The 20837-nt window shown below is 48.9% G+C and overlaps 1 protein-coding gene across 13 annotated transcripts in view; it reads right to left on the minus strand.

Annotated features, from left to right (window-relative positions):
- The window catches only part of KIF1A (kinesin family member 1A), a 188133-nt gene that overhangs the window by 65908 nt on the left and 101388 nt on the right, over positions 1-20837 (minus strand). For 7 of the 13 annotated variants that reach the window (XM_034781045.1, XM_034781041.1, XM_034781042.1 and 4 more), the window contains 10 exons: positions 16069-16148; positions 15229-15335; positions 11990-12073; positions 11308-11488; positions 11088-11160; positions 10634-10727; positions 5008-5156; positions 4270-4448; positions 2334-2471; positions 1081-1335 (listed from right to left, as the gene is read on the minus strand). In XM_034781045.1, coding sequence (XP_034636936.1) covers positions 1081-1335; positions 2334-2471; positions 4270-4448; positions 5008-5156; positions 10634-10727; positions 11088-11160; positions 11308-11488; positions 11990-12073; positions 15229-15335; positions 16069-16148 — 1340 coding nt within the window. The remainder of the gene's footprint in view (positions 1-1080; positions 1336-2333; positions 2472-4269; positions 4449-5007; positions 5157-10633; positions 10728-11087; positions 11161-11307; positions 11489-11989; positions 12074-15228; positions 15336-16068; positions 16149-20837) is intronic. The other 6 variants (XM_034781047.1, XM_034781051.1, XM_034781049.1 and 3 more) reach the window with 2 other exon arrangements.

The following is a 20837-nucleotide window of genomic DNA, read 5'->3' on the forward strand; positions in this document are numbered from 1 at the left end:
CAAAAGAAAAAAAAACAATTCTCTTTCCCTTTGGGCAGAGTCCACTCCCAGCCCTGCAGGGCAGAGAAGCTCTCCCCACTCCAGAGCTTTTCTCCAAACCACCTGAAAACTTCTGGCAGCTCTTCTTCCCACACAACTCTTTTCTGCATGGCTCTAGTTCGAACCACTGCAGAAAACAGTTTCCATCCATGTGCTGGCCAAAAGCAGTAGTGGTGGCTTAAAAATATATGGCTTTTACAAAAAAAAAAAAGATAAAATCCTCTCCCTCCACAGCCTTTGGTTTTAGCTTTTGAAGCCAACCTTATTCCCCACAGCTCTTCCCTGAGTCATCTGGGGAAATCCCACTCGCTACCAACTGGACCTGCCTGCCTTGTAGTACTGTGCTCACTTTCTGCACCTCCCATCTCTTCCTCACACACCGCTCAGGGCCACTGGCTGCCTCTGAATCCTTCTCCTAACGATCAGAACTGATGGGCCTTCTCTTACAGTTCACTGTGCTTGAGTTACACCTTGGTCTCTTGGCCATTCCACCACTCCCCAGAAGCCTGTACATTCTCCTCTTGCTGGTGAGGATCTACGTCAGAGTCATGCATGGGATTTCCATTCCATGACTGCAAAGATGTGACCCTCACAACTCATGCAGGAGCAGAAGGCCACCCATTTTGCAGACATTTCATCATAAATGTTTCCAGCAGTAAATTAGAACTGAAACATACCTCTGTGTCATCACCACACAATTCTCTATCACATGAAACTCTTCTCTTTAAAGAGACCATATGAATCCAGTGGCTACTCAATCCTGTCTCCGTTGACTCTGTGATACCTGTCTTGAAGCTCACTCTAAAGATGAGCTGGCTAGAGTAGCCTCTCCCGTCTTCGTTTTCTATCGACACTTGCCTTACCATCACATTGACCAGTACACCTGCCCTGCTGGCCATCTCTTTAAGGACACTGTTCAGCTAACCCATCCCGACTGCCTGTGGAACGCATGCCCTCAACATGGGAATAGTGTCAGAAAGCAGTTCTCTCGTACGAAAGAGCTAGTTCCTTCCCAGCATGCTCTCCTAAAACCTCACCAACCTTCCTACTAAACTGAACAGGGGGGAGCGGTCGTAAAATGGATCCCGGCCATCATACAGCGGGTACTCCGGAAAGATGTCTTCCTCCAGGTCCTCCTCCTCCTCCTCCTCCTCCTTCCCCACGTGCTGCTCGTCAGCAGGCTCGGTGATGTCGGAGTCGGGGTTCGAGAAGGTGGGGGAGGGGGTGAGATCAGCCATGCGCTCGCTCATGCATGTGTTGAAAAGAGGAGAGCTGTTGCAGCCAGAGATATCTGAACTAAGGTTAGTACAACAAGATAGAAGACAGGTTAACACCAGCTATTCCAAACAGAAGAGAGAGAAAGAATAGGCTTTTTCTTTTACACCAAGGACCATTGCTATTCAGGAGGGGAGTGGGAAATAAGACCTGCCTGTCCAAAGTGTATTACAAAGAAGCCCCCAGTGTCGCCAGCTAACAACTGGTGTGAAAGATGGGAAATGCCACCTCGGACTTTGCAGAGGATTCAGCAAAGCAGGAACGTAGCTCTGTCAACTAAGGCCCCAGTAGAGTGCCCACTGGAATCAAGGGGAGTCCTTCCACTGCTGTTAACTGGCAAGGATCAGGCCTTGACTGCACCAAGGTTGGTCACGTTCGGCGGCAGGACCAGTCCCTTCGACACCTCCTAGCTGACAGCACTGTGCCCTTCCAACTGGCAGGTGGGAAGCACATGAGGCGACATGGCACGTACAGTACAGCACACCAAGATGTTCAGATGCCAAAGAGCACGCCTGCGTGTGTGCACACAAACACACATCCATGGACGTGGAAACCTGACAGCAGGGTTCTCAACCTGTCCCCTTCCACAGCTTTGTTTCCATCATCGGGCCACACACAACCCACCCAGAATCCCCCTCCCACGCTGCAGGATGGGAAGGGCAGGGGGCTGCCATCCCCAGGTTGAGAGCTCGTGCCTTGTGGTTATTAGGCACAGCTTCAAAGAAGGCGATGGGAAGTTCACCACCAACTCACTGTAGCAGGGCACCGAATGCCTGGCAGCAGTAGGGGTCCCAGAAAATCATTCCAGAGTACCCATGCAGAGGGCAGAGAAAAGTGATTGCGGAAAATAGCGCTCCTTGGATATTGGCTTGCTGCCTGGTGGAACCCTTTCACCCACAGCAGCCACTATGGTCTCTCCGCACCGCACCAGTTGTCCCTATCAAACCAAGCAACGTTTCCTTCTGTGGGTGTGTTTGGATTGCAGATGGATTTAGAAAAAGGAGGAGCAAGGCTCTCACCTGCCAACCAGTCTGAACCAGGGGAAGCGGTCGTAGAAAGGATCTCCACCGGTCACGACGTTGTCACAGTCCTCAAGGATGCTAGAAGGCACTTCTGCTGCCCTGTCGTACATTTCACGCATCAGGTCCAGTCGCTGTCTGCAAGAAGAAACAGAGAGAAACAGATGTACACAATGAGGTTTAAGGATCTAGATCAGCTTCCAGCCCCTTGAGCACTGAGTCAGAGCCACACACACCAGCCCTGTAACACTGTACTTCTAGGGTATCCAATGTATCACAGCCACACACATGTATGTAAAGTAAACAAGGTTTTCAAAATGTTTAAGAAGCTTCATTTAAAATTAAATTAAAATGCTGATTTTAAGCCGCCGGCCTGCTCAGCCCGCTGCGGGCCTGGGGTTCCGTTCACCTAGGCCAGCAGCGGGCTGAGCGGGGCCTGCGGCCGGAACCCCGGCTGGCAAGGGGCCAGCAGCCAGAACCCCGGGCCGGCAGCCAGAGCCCCAGACCGGCAGCGGGCTGAGCAGGGCCGGCACCCCAGACCATCAGCGGGCCGAGTGGCTCAGCCCGCTGCCGGTCTGGGGTTCCGTCTGCTGGCTCCTGCCAACCAGGGTCCCGGCTGCTGGCCCACTCAGCCTGCTGCCAGTCTGGGGTTCTGGCTGCCGGCCCCTTGCTAGCTGGAGTCCCAGCCGCGGGCCCCGCTCAGCCCGCTGCCAACCTGGTGCTCAGGGTGGGGGGTGGGGATGTGGGGGGTCCAAGAGTCAGGGCAGGGGGTGTGGGGAGTGCAGGAGTCAGGGCAGTGGGGTGGGGGGGGCTGGGTATGTGTGGAGGGTGCAGGAGTTAGGGATGGTGTCATGGGGGGGGATGCAGGGAGCTGGGGTGCAAGGGGGGTGCAGGGGTCGGGCAGAGGCCTGGGGGCATGTGAGGGGGTGCAGGAGTCAGGGCATGGGGTGTGAGGAGGCTGGGTATGTGTGTAGGATGCAGGAATCAGGGATGGGGTCGTGGGGGGGGATGCAGGGGGCTGGGATGTAAGGGGGGTGCAGGGGTCAGGGCAGAGGGCTGGGGGGGGTGGGCTGGGATCAGGGGGGTGCTCCCAGCCCCCTGTCCTGAGCGGCTCATGGCAGGGGGCTGGAGAGATACACCCCACTCCTACCCCCTTCCCCAAGGTCCCACTCCTACCCCCCTTCCCCAAGGCCCCGCTCCTCCCTCCCTTCCTCGCCTCCTTACCGGTCTGAGCAGCGAGGGCGCTGGGGCTGCTCTTCTCCCCTCCCTTGCAAGGGCCATCGGCGGCAGGGAGGGAAAGGAGGCAGGGCTCAATGCAGCACGCTGGGAGAAGAGGCGGGGGAGGGGGAAGCTTGGCTGCCGGCGGACCTGCTGTACAGCAGCAGCCGGCAGAAGCAAGCTTACTTCTGCCCCCTACCCCCACCAGAGAGAGCGGTAGGCGGGGGGCAGAGAAGAGCGGACTGGGTCGGGCAGGATTTTTAATGGCATGCTGCTGCCTGCCGGGGTCCCGCTCAGCCCGCTGCCGGAACCCCAGACCGGCAGCGGGCTGAACGGGACCCCGGCAGGCAGCAGCGTGCCATTAAAAATCAGCTCGCATGCCATCTTTGGCACGTGTGCCATAGGTTGCCGACCCCTGGTTTAGATTCATAATGAAATACATTGCTATTTTGTATGCTGTTTTGCCATTATTGTTGTTCACTGATCATTCTTGTTTATTTGTGAAGGCAGTGGTAATAAATGTGCAAGGGATAAACTCTCACTGATTGATAGGCGTGTGCATGCAACTTCAAACCAAGGGGCTAGGACCACAAAACAGGAGACTCCACAACTCTACTCTTCTTGTCCTGAATGTGCCAGTCGAGCAGGGCTGCTCTCAGCCCCACCCCGCCCAGTACAAAACGTGTGGCTGTGCCACAGTACCTCTGCCCCACTCTACCTGAGTTTCTCCAGAGTCCAGTAATGTGTTGCTCCATTCTTCTGGTCCTGCACCTCCACAGCCACAATGGTTCGTGGGAAGGGCCGTTTCTCTCGGTCTTTGGCAGCATTGGGGGGCAGCAGGTCGGGAGGCAGAGGGGAGTAAAGAGTGTCTGTGAGGAGGACGAACTGGAACTGGACCTGGGAATGGACAGAGGGTTGGAGAATCAGTATGTGTGTGGAAGGTTCATGGTGAATGGTGATCCCCAGCCAGTGCCTTTGGACTGTTGGCATCCATCCACTCTGTGTAACTCCTGAAAAGCACAAGGGGCCACCCCAGACCTCGGGGTAAGCCGGTGTCAGTGACTTCCATGGAGATATACGTGCTTACGCCAGGTTCAAATCTGACCCATTGCTTTTGGTAGAACCTGTAATATGGCTCATCTAGGAACACGTTTTCTGGTCCTTGAGAGCCCCAGTCCTTGATCTCATTCACAGCTTTGCCATCTTGCTGGTACATGCAAGCTGATGAGACTCTACTGAAGCAGAGGGCTGCAGTTTCTGTCCCATGTGCTCACTGTTTGTGTACAAACATCTCTTGGTTTGGTAATCACTGGGAAATGCATGTGCTTAGCTCTGCAACCAGCAACCATGAGGAAGTGGAGGCATCCAATTTCCTCCAAAAAAATTGAAAGAAAATTCAGTTACATAACTCAGGGGTAAAATCCCGGAGAGCCTGAGTGTGACAGAAGGTGCTTACTTTCTTCTTCAGCTCCACGCTAATGGCATTGGCCTCCTTTAAGAAAATTGCATTGCCCCACAGAAGGTCCCGGAGAGACGTGAATTGGTACCATTTCCACTTCCTGAAGGCCCAGAGGGCCAGCTCAAACTCCCGCTCAGTCCACTGTACTGTTGAGACAAAGAGACAAGGTCACTTTCTTCAAAGGACACTCCCGACACTCCTCTGCCCACCACCACTAACACTCACCCACCCTGGATTCCATCCAGGCTGTGGAGAGGTTTTCAGAGATTCCAAGGCAAGCAAGGACCACTGTGATCAGCTAGTCTGACCCCTTGTATAACGCAGACCATAGACCTGCCTCCAAATAATTCCTAGAGCAGAGCTTTTAGAAAAACACCCAGTCTTGATTGAAAACTTGTCAGTGATAGAGAATCCACCATTATCCTTGGTAAATTGTCCCAATGGTTAATTCCTCTCACTGTTAAAAAATTATGTCTTATTTCCAATCTGAATCTGTCTAGCTTCAATTTCCAGCCATTGGATTGTGTTTAACTTTTTTCTGCTAGCTTTAAGAGCCCTTGATCATGTATTTGCTCCCCATATAAGTACTTATAGAATGTGATCAAGTCACCCCTTCGCCTTCTCTCTGTTAAGCTAAATAGACTGAGCTCCTTGAGTCTGTCACTACAAGGCTCTTCTCTGACACCGCTCCAATTTATCAACATCCTTCTTGAATTGTGGGCACCAGATCTGGACACAGTGTTCCAGCAACAGTCGCCCCAGTGCCAAAGACAGAGGTAAAATAACTTCGCTAATCCTACTAACGATTCCCCTGTTTATACATCCCAAGATTGCACTAGCTCATTTGGCCACAGCATCACACTGGGAGCTCAGGGTCAGCTGATTATTCACCACAACCCCCAAATCTTTTTCAGAGTCCCTGCTTCCTAGGATAGAGCCCCCGTCCTGTAAGTGTGGCCTGCATTCTTTGTTCCTAGATGGATACAGTTACATTTAGCTGTGTTAAAACACGTTTGCTTGTCCCGTTTACCAAGAGATCCAGATCTCTCTGAATCAGTGACCTGTCCTCCTCATTATTTACCACTCCCCCACTTTTTGTGTCACCTGCAAACTTTACCAGTGATGATTTTATGTGACCGGCTCTGAACATGAGGAAATACAGTTTTCTCTTCTTGCCCTAATAACTGTTCCACACACAAGTCAGAAGGGCACCACAGTGCAAGGTCCAACAAAAATACCCCAGATACACAGGGAGGGCAACATCCCCCATAAGCCAAAACTAACTCCACTCTGTCAACAGCCAAGGTAAATGAGGGATGGGAAAGGTGGTTATGTGTATGAAACCGCAATACCAGCTCCCAAACATGGCTAAAGGTTCCCAAACACTGCTAGAGGTGGGGGAAATAATTAATTACAATAACAGCACTGATTGTTTTAAATTGTAATGGCCTTATTCTCATTGACACTAATGCCCTTTGGCTGCCTTAAAATGGGGTAATGTAATTTATATCCACTTTAATGCCCCTTTACAGTACCAGTGGGGTGTAAAGAGTCCTGGATATAAAGAAGAATCAGGCCCTCTGGGTTATGCTGATACCCTTTCTCTGTTCTAGAAGTGTGACTTTCCCATCTGCCTTCCTTTAAAACAAAAGAAAGAACCCACATTTTATCAGGGAACAACTGATTAATTTTCAATAAAAAAATTCCCCACTGATTTATGCCAACCTTTCAACTATAGAAATTTTGCAATCAGACCTCATGCTATTTCTTCATCTCTATGCCTTATCCATTTGTATGCTGCTTCTTGTTAACTGCATATCAAGAAGCAGTAGGCAATACTAACATGAACACAAGGAGTATGGAGAATGGGGTATGTGGGTGCAGTGTGAATATCTGCTGTAACCATTGTAACAGCTGTGTTTGAATTAGAGTTACAGCATCCAAAGCAGATACTGAAAATGCCGGCAAATGAGCAGAGCTCCGGCCCCTGAATTCAGACAAGAGTGATTTAACAAGCAACAATCTTGACCCCCTGCCTCCTTCATTCAGCATTATAATCATCCCGTTTGTGGCATTCCACACACTGTGATACCACAGCTTTAGACACCTACAGTTATTTGATACTTTGATACTTAAATGGGGAAACTTTGGGGAAAGGGTGAGCCTATACAGGAAGGATGGGCTCCACCTAAACCAAAATGGAACCAGATTACTGGCACTTAACATTAAAAAGGTTGTAGAGCAGTTTTTAAACTAAGGGCTGGGGGAAAGCGGACAGGTGCAGAGGAGCACATGGTTCGGACATCCCTTACGGGAGGATCTATTAATAGAGAATCTCTATGTCCTTGTGAGGAGCAGAGGATGGAAAATGATAAAATACAGGTAGGGTCTGATCAGAAATAGTCAAATAAAAAAATCCCATTCAGTGACATTGTGTAATGGCAGACAGCTAAAAGGAGACAAGTTTTTAAAGTGTTTATAAACCAATGCTAGAAGTCTAAGTAATAAAATGGGTGAACTAGAGTGCCTCATATTAAATGAGGATATTGATATAATAGGCATCACAGAACGAGGATAATCAATGGGATACAGTAATACCAGGGTACAAAATATATCAGAAGGACAGAACGGATCATGCTGGTGGGGGAGTGGCATTATATGTGAAAGAAAGCATAGAATCAAATGAAGTAAAAATTGTAAATGAATCAAACTGTACCATAGAATCTCTATGGATAGAAATTCCATGCTCTAATAATAAGAATATAGTGGTAGAGATATATTACTGACCACCTGACCAGGATGCTGATAGTGACTATGAAATGCTCAGGGAGATTAGAGAGGCTATTAAAATAAAAAACTCAGTAATAATAATGAGGGATTTCAATTATCCCCACATTGACTGGGTACATGTCACCTCAGGACGGGATGCAGAGATAAAGTTTCCTGACACCTTAAATGACTGCTTCTTGGAGCAGCTGATCTTGGAACCCACCAGAGGAGAGGCAATTCTTGATTTAGTCCTAAGTGGAGCACAGGATCTGGTCCAAGAGGTGAATATAGCTGGACCGCTTGGTAATAGTGACCATAATATAATTAAATTTAGTATTCCTGTGGCAGGAAAAACACCACAGCGGCCCAACACTGTAGCATTTAATTTCAGAAAGGGGAACTACACAATAATGAGGAGGTTAGTTAAACAGAAATTAAAGGGTACAGTGCCAAAAGTAAAATCTCTGCAAGTTGTGTGAAAACTTTTTAAAGACATCATAATAGAGGCTCAACTTAAATGTATACCCCAAATTAAAAAAACATAATAAGAGAACCAAAAAAGAGCTACCGTGGCTAAACAACAAAGTAAAGAAGCAGTGAGAGGCAAAAAGGCATCCTTTAAAAAAGTGGAAGTTAAATCCTAGTGAGGAAAATAAAAAGGAGCATAAACACTGGCAAATGAAATGTAAAAATACAATTAGGAAGGCCAAAAAAGAATTTGAGGAACAGTTAGCCAAAGACTCAAAAAATAATTGCAATTTTTTTTTTAAGTACATCAGAAGCAGGAAGCCTGCTAAACAACCAGTGGGGCCACTGGACGATCTAGGTGCTAAAGGAGCACTCAAGGATGATACAGCCATTGCGGAGAAACTAAATGAATTCTTTGCATCTGTCTTCACGACTAAGGCTGTGAGGGAGATTCCCAAACCTGAGCCATTCTTTTTAGGTGACAGATCTGAGGAACTGTCCCAGATTGAGGTATCATTAGAGGAGGTTTTGGAACAAATTGATAAATTAAACAGCAATAAGTCACCAGTACCAGATGGTATTCACCCAAGAGTTCTGAAGAACTCAAATGTCAAACTGCAGAACTACTAACTGTAGTCTGTAACCTATCATTTAAATCAGCTTCTGTACCAGATGACTGGAGGATAGCTAATGTGACGCCAATTTTTAAAAAGGGCTCCAGAAGTGATCCCAGCAATTACAGGCCTATAAGCCTGACTTCAGTGCCGGGCAAACTGGTTGAAGCTATAATAAAGAACAATATTGTCAGACATATAGTTTAACATAATTTGTTGAGGAAGAGTAAACATGGTTTTAGTAAAGGGAAATCATGCCTCGCCAATCTACTAGAATTCTTTGAGGGGGTCAAAAAGCATGTGGACCAAGGGGATCCAGTGGACGTAGTATACTTTGATTTTCAGAAAGCCTTTGACAAGGTCCCTCACCAAAGACTCTTATGCAAGGTAAGCTGCCATGAGATAAGAGGGAAGTACTCTCATGGATTGGTAACTGGTTAAAAGATAGGAAATAAAGGGTAGGTATAAATGGCCAGTTTTCAGAATGGAGAGAGGTAAATAGTGGTGTCCCCCAGGGGTCTGTTGTAGGACCAGTATTATTCAACATATTCATAAATGATCTCGAAAAAGGGGTAAACAGTGAGGTGGCAAAATTTGCAGATGATACAAAATTACTGAAGATAGATAAGACCCAGGCAGATTGCAAAAAGCTACAAAAGGATCTCTCAAAACTGGGTGACTGGGCAACAAAATGACAGATGAAATTTAATGTTGATAAATGCAAAGTAATGCACATTCGAAAGCATAATCCCAACTATACATATAAAATGATGGGGTCTAAATTAGCTGTTACCACTCAAGAAAGAGATCTTGGAGTCATTGTGGATAGTTCTCTGAAAACATCCACTCAATGTACAGCGGTAATCAAAAAAGCAAACAGAATGTTGGGAATAATTAAGAAAGGGATAGATAATAGGACAGAAAATATCATGTTGCCTCTATATAAATCCACGGTATGACCACATCTTGAATACTGTGTGCAGATATGGTCGCCCCATCCCAAAAAGGATATATTGGAATTGGAAAAGGTTCAGAAAAGGGCAACAAAAATGATTAGGGGTATGGAACGGCTTCTGTATGAGGAGAGTCTTATTAGACTGGGACTTTTCAGCTTGGAAAAGAGACGGCTAAGGGGAGATGTGATTGAGGTCTATAAAATCATGACTGGTGTAGAGAAAGTAGATAAGGAAGTGTTGTTTACTACTTCTCATAACACAAGAACTAGTGGTCACCTAATGAAATTAATAGGCAGCAGGTTTAAAACAAATAAAAGGAAGTATTTTTTCACACAACGCACAGTCAACCTGTGGAACTCCTTGCCAGAGGATGTTGTGAAGGCCAAGACCATAACTGGGTTCAAAAAAGAACTAGATAAATTCATGGAGGATAGGTCCATCAATGGCTATCAGCCAGGATGGGCAGGAATGGTGTCCCTAGCCTCTGTTTGCCAGAAGCTGGGAAGGAGTGACAGGGGATGGATCACTTGATGATTACCTGTTCTGTTCATTCCCTCTGGAGCATCTGGCACTGGCCACTGTTGGAAGACAGGATACTGGGCTAGATGGACCTTTGGTCTGACTCACTAGGGCCATTCTTATGATAAGAGAGAGTCTCCTGCCGATACACCTGGATCTTCCGGACTTTCATCGTAACAGACCAGAGCCCCGCTCCCAGGGCCATCAGGAAGTGTCATTGGCCAGGAAAACTGGAAAAGGCTCGTTCTCTCTTGCACAATTTATGTCAGTCACTCTCTGCTTTCACTGAACTTTTACCTTCATCTTCGGGCTCTTCCTCTTCCTCATTGGCCTCAGGATAATACCTGGAGTCCATCTGCTTCTGTAAAGCCTCCAGTTTACTCTCATAGTCCTGAGGGAAAGGGGGGAAGATAAGGAAATAACCTACAAACAACGCTCTTCTTGATTTTGACCACCCCCTTCCTGTACCAGGTCTCTCTCGATCCCCATAAAATTGACAAATGGCTCAAATCCCTGTAGAAAGCCAATCTACCCCCCCAGCTGTGTTCACTGGTCTAAAAGGCCCCGTGAGACATGGAGACACATGATATTTCCAGTCTAGGTAGCATCTTCCGAAGATGCAGATCCGCCCTACTCATGTCAGCACGTTATCCATTTTTCAGACTAGAGACTCAACCCCAGTCTGCGCCTTGACGGTGACTAGCATTGCTCTGATGAACCAGATAAGAAGCAGAATGTGTGTGCCACCTACCAGCCTCTGCTGCTCAAGAAGATAGTTGGCCTCTTCTCTCTCTTTGCGGTATTGGTCCTCCAGTTCCTGAAGCCTGGGAAGAATTAGGAAGGACAAAATGACAAACCTGGACAGATCCAGTTACTGGCTGACACCCCATTTCCTTCCCTTCTGCTCCACCTCTCCATGTTCCCCTCCCTCCATGATCCATCATCTCCTCTGCCTCCCCCATGCCTCCTACCTCTGCTCCATCTCCTGCTTCATGTCAATGCCTTGTTTCTCCAGCAGCTCTCGCTGCGCGAAGGCCCAGTCCACTGGCTCTGCGGGGGTCTCTGCACATGGGGTCCGCTCCCGTTCCTGGCGAGCCTGTTCAGGGTGGTTGAATCGGAACACGTGGCTCTTCCCCATGATGATTCGGTTTCCTTTGGGGAGGGCAGTTCGGAGTTAACCAACGAGGTCTCCAGTATACCTCTACCCCGATATAACGCGACCCGATATAACAAAAATTCGGATATAACGTGGTAAAGCAGCGCTCCGGGGGGGCGGGGCTGCGCACTCCAGCGGATCAAAGCAAGTTCGATATAACGCGGTTTCACCTATAACGCAGTAAGATTTTTTGGCTTTCGAGGAAGCGTTATATCAGGGTAGAGGTGTATATGCAGGAACCCCAACTCAGTGACAAGGGTTGCACAGCAGGATTTCCACCAACAAGGCCTCTCGTGTCCCACGACTTATGCCCTGATTCAACAGAGCACTTGAGCATGAGTAGCCCCACTGACTATCCCCCACTGTCACTGCACTGATGCCACTAGACTAGAACCACCATCTGCTCTGGTGTGTTTCTATAAGGGGATTGATGTGAGTCAATGGTTAAAGCAATCTGTCAGTGCTGAGTCAATCACCCCCTCTGAAGCAGGACCTACCGGATCGCAGGACACTGGGTTCCATCACTTTTTTGCCATTGACGTAGGTGTCGGCCCCTTCGCAAGGTTCTAGTGTCACCACTACTGCGGGAAAGGCATAGGAGAGAGAAAGAGACAGCAGAAGAGGTGTGAAGGGACAGCAGAGGCCTGAAGGGCTGCTGGTCTCCTGATCGCATTGGAAATGTTGGCTGTGCAGGCCCTATGGGCTGCGATAGGCAGGGAGGGCTGTTTGTTTAGCATCTTGATGCCAGTGGAGCGGGGCCCAAGCACATACAACAAAGTTGTATTTCAAAAGCGCCAGTGGAATTTAGGAGCATGTCTCGCTGAAAATCAATGGGGCTGGTGCTCCTAAACCCCTGAGGTGCTTTTGAAGATATCCCCCTCCCGCTATCTATATTTTAGTTATAAATACCAGGTTACTTTCCATACGTTCCCATAGGGCAGGCCTACACCACCTTCTTACCCCCATTATTTCACTGGCATTGATTGTCTCTTCCATGCCAAAGTCCAGCCTGGATCTGTAAACTGCAAACTACCTTGAGCATCAGTCCTTGAGCATTAATCAGGAGAGCTAGAACATGCCCCGCTCCCTCCCATATCACAACAAGCCCCACAGACAGCCCGGGGGCTGCTCACAGAGCAAAGCACTACACAGCACGTGTAAGAGGGGACAGCACATGATGCTGAGTAAACAGAGGGACCTTAGGATGCCCGGGGATCTGTGAGTGGCGTTATTTGTTCTCTAGTCACTTGGTAAGAAGTACCCTCCAAACTGGACGTTATATTGCGGTACTGCCACCTGCTGGCCTCTTCGGCAAGCTAGGCTGCACGGAGATTCCTGGACAGAGTGAAAGAGGGATTGGGCCACTCCAGACTTTTGCATGGCAGTGGGTTGCCCACCCCATTGCTGCTGCAGGTGGGAGGAGGGACAGGAAAGCAGTCTCTATCCCTAAACCTGTAGTGATTTTACGGGACACTGCCAGCAAACCTGTATAATGTTGAGTCAGCCAGGCTGCCACTCTTCTTGGCGTCATCAATTATATATTAATAACAACCTACCCTCACAGCACTGAGGCAAAACCCATCAGTAACCTGAACCCGAACCCTGCTGCCTGTCTGTCTTCTCTCCTCTTGAGACTGCCCACTGGGTGCAGCAGGCTAAGGAATCTGTCTGCTGCACCACATGATTTACAATGTTTACATGAACTACAACCGTTCTGACTGGGCAAAGGGAAATGATCTTGCCTGAGCCAGACACATAGGTGCTGGAACTAGGGGTGCTGGGGGTCTAAGTTCCCTCTAAGCTGCAGGGCCGCCCAGCAAGCTATCAAGTGTTGTGCACTTCAGGTGTCCCTTCCCGCACTGCTGAGCTGCTCCTGCCCTTTGCCTCTGGCCAGCTGCTGCCGGGAGCCTCCTGCTTGCTGTGCAGAGCATGGGGGAGGAGAGGAGACTGCTGATGTCAGGGTGTCCCCCTCCCCTGTACCCCATCTCCACAGAGCAGGGCGGGGACACGACAGGGCTCAGGACAGAGCTGGCTGGCAGGTGTTGTTGTGTCTGAACAAGCAGGGAGCAGGCTTCAGACTGCTGAGTGCCGATCTACTTAAAGGGGCAGCGTGTCTCTCTCTGTCTCACACACACATTGTGTCTTTTACATTCACCTCCCAACACATTTCAAAGTGTGTTGTTTTAGTGTTTTGACTGGTCTATGCATTTCATAATTTCTATTTCTCTCTTACGCTTAAATGTAATTCTTTGATTAGTGAGTTCTAAAATGCCTACCCTGTCCTGGCTGGAGTAATTATCCCTATGGTAACTTTTTAAAAATATATAAATATATAGGTTTCTTGTTTCTGCTTGTGGCGCACATCCTCACATTACCTCAATATGGTACAATATGGTACAAAATTCATTCCACCCATGGATAGAAAAAATTAGAGGGAACACGGTGGGGGTGCTGCTGCACCTTCCGGCTTGAAGTGGTTTCCATTATATTACAGTTTGGTTCAATGGCTCTCAGCACCCCCACTACACTAATTGTTCCCGCCCCCCAGGCCAGGCATAGTGTGGAGGGAGCCACAGTTCAAATCTCCAGCCTCACTCCTACTCAACCAACAAAGCTCCTGACCTGAAGCAGCCCCCACTGTTCCAGTCCTGAACCTCCGGCCCCCCAACTCTGACAAAGCAGAGCAGAGTCCTGACCTGCAGTTTCACTTGCTGACTCATTTCAACCAATGGGATCGAAGTATTCAAATGAACAAGAGGGAGAGAGTGATGATTGGCTGTGCTACCTCTGATGTCACCACTGCTCCACTCCCTGAGTACCAAATGAGCACAAGGTGGAAATCAGGCCTGGTTGACAGTCACCATATTGAACAATATGCTTCCCTGTGCATCTCAGACTGCAAACAGCAAAATGCCACTGAGCTGAGTGCTAGGCCTCACTCTGCTTGGCTAGTGACATCTAGCACGGATTCTAGGGGTTGGACCATGCTCCCATTGAAGCTACAAAGCGCGTTCTGAAAGACTGTGCACAGGCACAGATTTGACAAGGAAGAGATTAAGAAAAAAACAGAGCCTGAGTCTCTGGCCTTTCCGCAAATCAATCCCAGAGATTTACCCCCTGCTTCCTGTGAGCAGGCAAGTTTGCACCCGTTTTGCAGGAGGGATAGCCTCAGACAATGCAGAATGTCTTCGGCAAGGGAATCAGCCTCCATATCTCACTCTTTTCTTTCACAACCATCTTCTCTTCTTCCTGATTTGCCTTACAGAATAGCCTCTATTAGCATATCACTTGCAATTCCCTGGAGATGCTTCCCTTCACTTCTGCCAGTAGTGTGGCTATGGAAGGCAACAGTGCCCTGCCAATGCTCCACACTGCTAGCTGCCTTTCAAGGGGTGTGACTGGGGAAGCTGGCACAGCCAGGAGATTGGTCTGACTGTGCTTCAACGAGTGCAAGAAAGAAAATGGGAATGACCCAACCCAGAAGACAAGTGGCGCTATCACAGCACATCCTGCGAAGGCTGTATTCCAATACCCCACCTTGACAAGTAGGTGGAGAAGAGGTGCCCTACTCCAGACCTCTTGACAGGCATCAGTGCCCCAGTCCTCCTGGATGTAAGCAGAAGCTGGGGTGCCCTGGCTGCAAACACTAAGAAGGAGCTGCAGGTAGCCAGGTATGTGACTGAACTGGGGTGAGAGCACAGACTGTGGACGTGTGAGGTTCTCTGTCCGCGGGTACCTTCGCCACCGGCCTTGGTGTTGCTGCGGAAAATGCAGTGCTCTTCCTTAATGAAGTGTCCGCTCAGCACGATGTCCTGCCTCCTCTCTGCGTCCTCTCGGCCGACCCTGCAGGCAGACACAGACTTAGTGGAGTTCCCTGGCAACAATACACCAGGTTTCAGACCGCTGGCAGCAGCGCACTCAAAGGGCCTGATCCAAAGCCCACTGGTCATTCTATCTACTTTAATGGGCTTTGGATCCAGCCCCGGGAGAGCCTCAGCGGGCAGCCAGGCCAACATCTTAATTGGAAGCTGTCACGGGGAAACATGACTTTTCGCATGCCGGTATACACTAGTTAACGCATCCCTTCCAAGTGGTGGAATTAAAATCTGCATCTGCTCTCTCCCCCTGCCGACACAGGGTCTGCTCCCCCTTCACAGTACACCTGGGTAGTGTAGGGCCAGGTCTTCTGCAGAGGGGAGCCCTCGCCCATCCTCAGGATGGGACATTCTTCCACAAGGATAGCACTGCCCAGCTTCCCTTCACGGGGCAGCACATTAAATCCATGGGAACACGTCAATTAGACTCCCCTTCAGTTCACTTCTCTAGGAAGGCCAGCCTGACCCAGGGACCATGCAGAGGGCAGGGCTGCAATTGCTCTATAGTATCAGGTCCCTTTGCCACTGGTGATCTGAGTTTGATAGCAACAGAGCACCAATACCTGGTTCAGCAGTGAATGAGGTGGAGAGGGGGATCCCATGCCCTGGGCCTGCCCTGCACTCAGACAACCAGAGTCTGATGCTGTTCATTTCAGCAGACACACTGGTGCTACATGATTCTGTGGCGGTTACACCCTCACCTGGTTATCCCATCCTTAATGTAGTACAGAAGGCATTCAGACATCAGAGGGTCCTCATTGAGATTGACCAGGTGAGGTGTCTGGGAGGGAAAGAGACAATGGGTCAAAGGCATCCTCAGTATCCATGCCAGACACAGAGCCATGTCCCAGGACAGCCCAGCCCTCGAAAACACAGCCAACTGACAAGCTGCTCCACTGCACGGAGCCCCCACTCCTGCCCCAGCATAATTCCGGGAGAGAACATTTGCGGTAGGGTGTGACACTCTGTACCTTGGGGGAACACCCAACACCCCATGTTCATCCTTGTAAAATGAATGTGTGGTATCCAATGCAAAGTTTGTCATGTTGAGTGTCTTTGGAAGGCTCATGATGCACTGAACATGGTTGTTATAGTGATGTTATAGTAGTTGTTCTAGTAATGTTATAGGTTGTAATTTCATGTTTATAGTTGTGAGCCTGAAAATGTGTCCTCATGGCTTAAAATAAGCCCAGGCAAGAAAGCTCCAAAAGCGGAGAGGCAGTTCACACCTCATCACATCTGTATGGGACAAACCCAGCCCAGCTTCACAGGAACAAAGGACGCTGACCTAGACAGCAACAAAAGAATCTGTTGGACTCTCGAGGGAGTCACCCCCCTTCCTTTGGTCAGTCAGGGACTGAGATGAGGTAATGCTCACCTGACTCTGAAGGGGGGAGGGAGGGGCAAAGCCAAGAGGGAAGAAAAGACATGATAAAAGGGAGAGGCATTTGCCATGCCCTGTCTCTTCCACCTACATGTACAGACATCACTACCAAGCGACTGACGCGCTGATCAAAGGGGAGAGCCTGGCTGAAGGGCCACCAGCCAGCCTGTGGTGAGAAGCATCTCAGTTTGTAAGGGTACTGAAAGTGTTAAGATTAGCTTAGAATGTGTTTTGCTTTTATTTCATTTGACCAAATCTGACTTGTTAGGCTTTGAGTTATAATCACTTAAAATCTATCTTTATAGTTAATAAATCTGTTTGTTTATTCTACCTGAAGAAGGGGTTTGAAGCATGTCAGAGACTCTCCTTGGGATAACAAGCCTGGTACATATCTATTTCTTTGTTAAATCGACAAACTCATATAAGCTTGCAGCTTCCAGCAGGCATTACTGGCCACTGCAAGACGGAGGTTCCTAGGTATGTGTCTGGGACCGGAGATACTGGCTAGTCTCATTCGGCTGCAAGTAGCTGGGAGCAGACTGTGCATGAAGAGCCCAGGAGTGGGAGTTCTCACAGCAGAGCAGGGTAAGGCTGGCTCCCAGAGTGAAGGATTGGAGTGGCCTAGCAGATCACCGGTCCAGATAACACCAGAGGGGAACATCACAGTGGTGCAGCGAGCAGGGCGTATGTATGGCTTCTTACTCCAAGTGAAGTGCACACTTTAAGCACAGAGATTTGTGATTTTAAGTGAGTCTTAAGTGCAGTGGCTAAGAACAGTCAGGAAGACTGTTAACAATTTTGTTAATTTCTGTTTGTTTATTTCGGGTGAGGAAAATAAGCACAAGACAGCAGAAAAATGATACCAATGAGGCAGCTACAAAACTAGACCTGTCCAAACTGGAAGCAGAAGAGAAGGCAAAGGACCGCGAGTTTCAAATGGGGCAAGCAGTAATGAGGCTCAAAGAAGCAGCTGCGGCCAGGGAAACTATGGAGGCAGAGGCAGCCGGAGAGGCAGCCAGAGAGGAGACTGCACACAGAAGGGCCATGACAGAAAGGGTAAGAGAGCGGGAAGAAAAAGAAAGATGGCAAAAACACCAACTGGACCTGCTAGAGAAGCAGAACCAGAACTCCCCGACCCCAACGACTCCCATCACTCCAAAAAATCCACAAATGGGAACACTTATGTCCTGCATACAGTGAAGAGGATGATATTGCTGAATATCTGACTACTTTCGAAAGGCTGTGTGTAATACATGAAATCATTGATGATAAGAGAGTTCCTACCCTGATTACGAAATTAACTGGTAAAGCTCAAAATGTATTCAATGGAATGCCTATTGAAGATGCTTTAGACTAGGGCAAATTTAAAGATACTGTTTTGCGAAGTTTTCAGATTACCCCTGAAACATATGGAGTTAAATTTAGGAATCTTAAGAGGGATATTGGGATGAGTAATTGCAAATATGTAAACAAAATGAAAGATTTGTTGGAAAAATGGGTGAGGGGTAGAGAAGTGGCAAGTTCTGAGGGAATGTTGGATCTTGTTGCTCAAGAGCATTTCCTAAGCATAGGTAAGGCTGATGTAAAGCAGTGTCTATGGGACAAAGATGTAATCTGTGGATGAGATGGCTTTTTTAGCTGATGCCTTCGAACAGAATCAGGTGTCTATTGAGGGCAGGCCACAGAAAGAGGGGTTTAAAACTGGTGGGAAGGGAGGAACCCATTTTGCCCCTGGGAAGAGAGAAGGGGGTTGGGAGCCTAAACCGTCTCTCACCCAAAAACATTCCTATAACCCTCATCCCAAATCTCCGGTAAAAGTAGAAGAGCTCAAAAGGTACTATCAGTGTAATTCTACTGATCACCTGAGGAATAAATGCCCTGTGCTAGGAGGAAGCAGGCAAACAAGAGCTCGTTAGTTCTGCTGGCCTCAACACAGAAACCCCCAACAAGCAATTGAAACCTATCATATTGGTTCTGTGAGGTTAGCCATTGCAGAACCAGGTATGGAGCATGTTAAGGCTGTCCAGATTGATGGCAGGGAATACTTGGGGCAGAGGGATACAGGGGCCCAGATTTCTCTGGTTAAGCAGAGTGTGGTCCAAAAGGCCAGTATGTTGTCTGGCAAAATGGCAGAGATTGTGGGGGTGGGCAAACGCAGATTCCTCACACCACTAGCTAAAGTCCATGTGGTTTGGGAAGGTTTGGAAAGTGTTTTGACTGTGGGGGTAATGGAACACCTTTTGTTCGACCTGCTCCTGGGTAATGATTTTTTCCGTGTAGCCCAGGTTAAAGTATTTGCCTGTAGTAGGAGGGGGTATTATGCTGGGACCCCCAAGGGAAAGGGTAAGGTCTCTCCTTGATTCTTCTGCAGCAGGGAGAAACCACATGCTTCCAGGTGGGAGGATGGTTGAGACCAACTCCTGCACTGCAGTTGGAGGCAACACCGCATCAGGAAAGGATGGTGGTGTAATGCCTGCCAGGGAGAGAACTGTTCAGATTGTTAGCTGCCAGCAGGTTGCAGCTGAACCAGAGGCAAAACCAGCTCTAGGGAGCAGGGAGAAATGTGTCCCAGAAGAGAGCCCAGAGAAGGGGCAAGGGATCTCAGAAATCACTGAGGTGGGTGAGGATTCCTGTGACTCAGTAGCGTAGCTTGGGGGGGAGCGGGGGAGCAGCCGCTCCCCCACTGAGCACAAGTGGCACCTTGTCAATTTCTCGGCGCCTTTTTACTCACCCAGGGGAGCGATCAAAAAATAAAGGCGCCATCCGCTGCGGCGCTTTTATTTTACTCACCCGGCGGCGCTCCAGGTCTTTGGCAGCACTTCGGTAGCAGGATCTTCACTCGCTCCGTGGGTCTTCGGCAGCATTTCAGCGGCGGGTCCTTCAGTGCCGCCGAAGACCCACAAAGCGAGTGAAGGGCCCGCCGCCGAAGAACCGGAGCGCCGCCAGGTGAGTAAAAGCACCGCAGTGGGTGGCGCCTTTTTTTTTTAATCGCTCCCCCTGTTCCCTCCACCTGGCTACGCCACTGCTGTGACTCTGTAACACAGGGAAGTCGGGTGCTTTCAAGTATGGGAGGGGCTGAGACTAGCTCCTTTCCAGCAGAAGGCAACATGCCCTCAGGCGCAGAGGCTGGAGAGGTGTTGTCAGGGATTAAGGAAACTATTCCAGTTGTTAGCTGGCAGAGTTCTGCAGCTGAACAGGAGACAGAACCTTTCCTAGGAGGCACAGAGAAATGTGTCTTAGGAGGGGGCCCAGGGGAGGAAACTGGGGAAGGAATAGTGAGGGTACAAGAATGTCTCCTCACTAGTCACTTTGGGCAGGATGCCCAGAACACTAGGAGGGTGACTGGGTCAGCATCTGTGCACTCAGGCACTCAGCCTGTGACCCAGGTTTTGAGAAGGAACTGTGTAACCGAACTCCTGGAGGGGCGCAGTCCCACAGCTGACTTCTCAGGGATAGAGAAAGGGGTGAGGGCGGGTACCCCAATCCAGGTCCCGTTTTTTCAGGATGCTATTTCTGATAAGTTTTTGGAAAGTAACTGTGTCTCTTTAAATCAAGATGTAGCTCCAATGCCTGTGGTAACAGAGAAGTTGGGACCAGGAAATTGCCACGTGGTAGTCTGCCAGAATACAAATGAACCAACTGACAGAGAAGGGCGTGTTTTCCCCCAGGCTGGTAAGACTTAGAGAGCAGTTATGGGAAAGCTGCTGGGTAAAGATGAATCTGATCAAAGGATAAACACACCTAACCCACAGAACACAACCCTCTAGGGGGCAGGGAAGGACTCAGTGCTGGGAGGGGAAAACACAGGGTAACCCCAAAAGGGGAGATGGATTTTCTGCATATCTACAGTCCTGGGGTTGGGAGACCACTCCCCAAAAGGCCAGCTAATGTGCAGGATCCCCCTGAACACCTTTCTTGCCAGACCCTGAGGCACCAAAATTCCAAAAACATGATTAAATTAAGAGCCCACACAAAGGGAAACACTGGAGGGAAAGAAAAGCCAGTGACTGATTACATGGGAGAGAGTCAAAGGAAACCATGGATAATGAACAAACTACACTATCTGAACAGAGGGTGTGGTATCTT

Source organism: Trachemys scripta, chromosome 9, assembly GCF_013100865.1.
Source record: "Trachemys scripta elegans isolate TJP31775 chromosome 9, CAS_Tse_1.0, whole genome shotgun sequence".
Taxonomy (NCBI): Eukaryota; Metazoa; Chordata; order Testudines; family Emydidae; genus Trachemys; species Trachemys scripta.